This window comes from Frankliniella occidentalis, unplaced genomic scaffold, assembly GCF_000697945.3.
Source record: "Frankliniella occidentalis isolate FOCC.00 unplaced genomic scaffold, Focc_3.1 Scaffold3736, whole genome shotgun sequence".
Classification (NCBI taxonomy): domain Eukaryota; kingdom Metazoa; phylum Arthropoda; class Insecta; order Thysanoptera; family Thripidae; genus Frankliniella; species Frankliniella occidentalis.
This window is the reverse complement of record NW_026270790.1, coordinates 3,211-6,581: the sequence shown is the minus strand read 5'-3', so window position 1 is coordinate 6,581 and position 3,371 is coordinate 3,211. Positions and strand designations below refer to the sequence as shown.

At 44.6% G+C, this 3,371-nt stretch overlaps 3 protein-coding genes across 5 annotated transcripts in view; 2 read left to right on the top strand and 1 right to left on the bottom strand.

Moving 5' to 3' along the window:
- Nucleotides 1-5: 5 nt before the first annotated feature.
- The window catches only part of LOC113209659 (RNA 3'-terminal phosphate cyclase-like protein), a gene marked incomplete at its 3' end in the record, with an annotated part of 4,950 nt that continues 1,584 nt past the window's right edge, over nt 6-3,371 (bottom strand). The window contains exons 3-4 of the mRNA XM_052276627.1: nt 198-368; nt 6-122 (exon numbers count right to left, since the gene is read on the bottom strand). Of these exons, the coding sequence (XP_052132587.1) occupies nt 6-122; nt 198-368 (288 nt within the window). The remainder of the gene's footprint in view (nt 123-197; nt 369-3,371) is intronic.
- The window catches only part of LOC127748641 (mitochondrial import inner membrane translocase subunit Tim10-like), a 5,283-nt gene continuing 3,018 nt past the window's right edge, over nt 1,107-3,371 (top strand). The window contains exon 1 of one of the 3 annotated variants that reach the window (XM_052276631.1): nt 1,107-1,121. The gene's annotated coding sequence lies outside the window, so the exon portion shown is untranslated. Of the gene's footprint in view, nt 1,122-1,285; nt 1,458-3,371 lie in introns of those variants that run through there. The other 2 variants (XM_026427306.2, XM_052276628.1) reach the window with 2 other exon arrangements.
- On the top strand, nt 1,309-2,462 carry LOC113209660 (mitochondrial import inner membrane translocase subunit Tim10). Its single transcript, XM_052276632.1, has 2 exons — nt 1,309-1,457; nt 1,660-2,462. Exon 2 carries the CDS (start codon nt 1,814-1,816, stop codon nt 2,102-2,104), a length of 291 nt encoding a protein of 96 aa, XP_052132592.1. The 5' UTR covers nt 1,309-1,457; nt 1,660-1,813; the 3' UTR covers nt 2,105-2,462.

The following is a 3,371-nucleotide window of genomic DNA, read 5'->3' as shown; positions in this document are numbered from 1 at the left end:
TCAGGGAGAAACTTGAGAAGAACTCCCTTTGCAGCATCAATTATACGATTAGCAATTGCTGGTGAAACCCTGGCAGCATAGGCTGTTCCTCGTATCCTTTTTATTTTTCCAGGATTTAGAAACTAGGAGGAATTGATTGTTTTTGAGTCTATACCTTCAAAATCACAAAAATTATTTGATGCAATCAGTAGACTTACCACCAGTGGCCTGAGTTGTTTAAGGTTAGGACAACGAAAGAAAACTTCGCCACCACCTTCTGGAGCCATACCTCGCTTATTTATTTTAAATTCCATACCATCATCAACAATTAGAAACTTCTTCAGAGTGGGCATTGCTGATAATTTCACTGAGTCCACGGATGGATCGGTCTGTAAATAAAACGAGCTGAAGTAATCTAACTCTAACAATAACAGACAACCAGAGTGTTAAAGAATGCAATACCTCATTATTTGTCACACCGCGCAGGATAATACTTAGTGGCTTTTTACAGAAAGGACCAAGTCCCAAAAGAACTTCAAGATAATATCCAATTCCTCGTTGCTTACAGCATTCATGTTCTAGTGTTCCCCCTATCAACAATCCTGGCTGGTAATACAGCGAAGTACCAGTCTCGTTAACTTCAATTGTTGATCCATTGGTTAGTTTGTCAAGTAGCCGGATCAAGTTGACTTCAAATTCTGTAACACAAGATTACAGTGTGGCAATCAGTTGCAAGTAAAATATCTATAAAACCTTCTTCTTTTCCTGGCTTAGTCAAGAATATGGACAGGCTTCATAATTTTGTGTACATGTCTAGCAGATGCCCACATGGGATCAAATGAAATGAAATACTCACCTCTTAATCCTGGCTCGTTGTCATCGCTTCGAATTCCCTTTACTCTTACTGGCTTTCCGCTTAAAGTAGACAACAGAAGTCTTTGACGCAGAAAGTTGCAACCATCGTATTCCAAAATATCTTCTCGACGAGGAGCCATGGTTTGCAATAGGTTATAAACACAACAACAACATCAACAACAAAATGAGGCTGCTGTCTGCTCGTGCTCTCCAAAACTACCAACGTTTAAATCACGAATCAGAAGCACCGAAGTCCCTGGTACTAGTCCACAATCAAAACAATCAAAGTAAAAGAATATGAGATACTTGTTTTAGTATTTTTGAAATTTTAAGCATTTGTATTAACTTTCTTTGATGAATGTTTCGTAAACCTTAAATCTTTTGTAATTTTTCTCGGGTCTCCCATTTCGATCTTGATCAGCGGTGAACCTAACCTCATCACTATCATCTACCAGCACACCATGGTCAAGGGTTCATCAATGTTGTAATTCGAAAACAGAACTATTTGCATCGAATTTTCGTGGTAAAATTTGTTTTACCCCAAGTTGTGATTCGTAGGCCTAATGGCATTAGGTCGTCACTCTAAAACTCTAATCGGCTGGTAGGTAAACTCGATTTGCAAGGTAATTTTGGGTCTGCTCAACTATTTCTTCTTTGCTATTCAGAATCAAATTTAAATTAATACTGAAGTGCTAAATTCCCTTTTTTTCACCCTGTCGAAGTAAATTGCTGTTAAATGAAACGGAATCAATGATCCAAATTTAGCCATTGATCTAGTCAAAAGTACATTGCACATTGTACAATTGTCGGCCTCTCTTTTTTCAGGGTGGTTGTTACGGCCTTCGCCTTCACAGGTCTCTACTTCTCCCGACAATCTATCAACACCAAGCGTGTGAACCGCATGCAAGAAGAACGTCGCAAACTCAGAGAAGAGAAATCAGCTCAGGAAAACTCCTCTTGAATTGAGTCCAGCGTAATCATGGCACAGTTACCTCAATTAGATATGCAAAAGATGCAGATGGTTCAGGAGTTGGAAATTGAAATGATGTCAGATATGTATAATCGAATGACACAATCTTGTCACAAGAAATGCATTCCTCCTAAATATAAAGATGCAGAACTTGGGAAGGGTGAATCAGTATGCCTCGACAGATGTATAGCTAAGTACTTAGATATTCATGAGCGCATTGGTAAGAAACTGACACAGCTTTCAATGCAAGATGAAGACTTTGTAAAACGAATGCAAGGGGGTGAGCCACCAAAAAGCTGAAGACTACAAGAGCTTGTTTAATTACTAAATTTAAATTCCTGTGGAGAATAAGTGTGTTATAACTATCTGTTTTTCAAGCAATTGCAACGGAATATAACAGAGAGCTGGTAGTATTGAATGTTAGTGAAAGTTTACTTAGTGTGAAAATGTACTGTTGTGAGAAAGCTATTGAAATTTTGATCGTATGAGAACTACAAATTTTTAATCAAATGTATTCAGATTGTAGTAACATGCCTAGTCCCTCTTTGTTAAGTGTGCCATTACTGTCTTGAAAACATCTGCTAAAGAATATCAAGTGTCAGTTGGTGACTTGTATGTTTTCTAAGCAAACAGTGGAATAGACATGAGGAAAACATAAGTTCTTTGTTATTTTCTTTATCCACCCATCTTTTAATGAGGTGAAATTTTCATGAGTGGGAAATGATGGTGGGTAGTCGAGTGCACCAGTATGAATTATTCCACGCAGACGTCGAATCGACACTGACGTTTCTCACTGGGACACGTTTCAGAGGGATCACAGCTTATTTAATATTGCAGCACAGGGCTGGTCCATTCGTGGCCTTTCCACTGTTCTTTCACGTGATTTGATGGGGGGCGAAGTGCGCGTGTCAGTCGAATCTGATGTCCAGGTCGGGCAGCGTGGCCCTGAGGGCCTCCCACACCTCCTCGCTGAGGGTGCGCAGGGCGTAGCAACCCCGCACGTCCAGGTGCCGCAGCTTGTGCAGGTGCGAGGCCACCATCTCCAGGTGTTCCTCCGAGACGCTGGCGTTCTTGTACAGGTCCAGGCTGGTGAGCTCGTGCGCGCGCTCCAGTATCTGGGCCAGGCCGTGCGCCGACAGGTCGGAGCGGTGCAGCGACAGGCTGGCGAGGCCGTGCGCGCGGTGGGCCAGCGCCAGGGCGAGGCCGTCGTCCATGTCGATGCAGTCCAGCAGGCGGAACTCCTTGAGCTGCGGGAAGCGCTGCGACTGCAGGATGAAGTGGGCCAGCTCCGCCTTGTCCAGCCAGGCGTCGTAGTTGCGCCAGGTCAGAGACTCGAGCTGGCCCAGGCGCTGGAGGGCGGCGGTCAGCACGGAGGAGGTGATGTGTGGCGTGATCCAGATGGCCAGGACCTGTGGGCGCAGCACACAATGAAGTCAGTGCACGGGCCATAGTGCTGAGCGCCGTGCCATGCCCCCCGTCCTGGCGGGAACCCCTGCCATCCGGGGGGTAGGCTGACCCGCGAAGCACGCCGGGCGCCCTGCTGCCTACACGGTAGGGGCTCCGACGC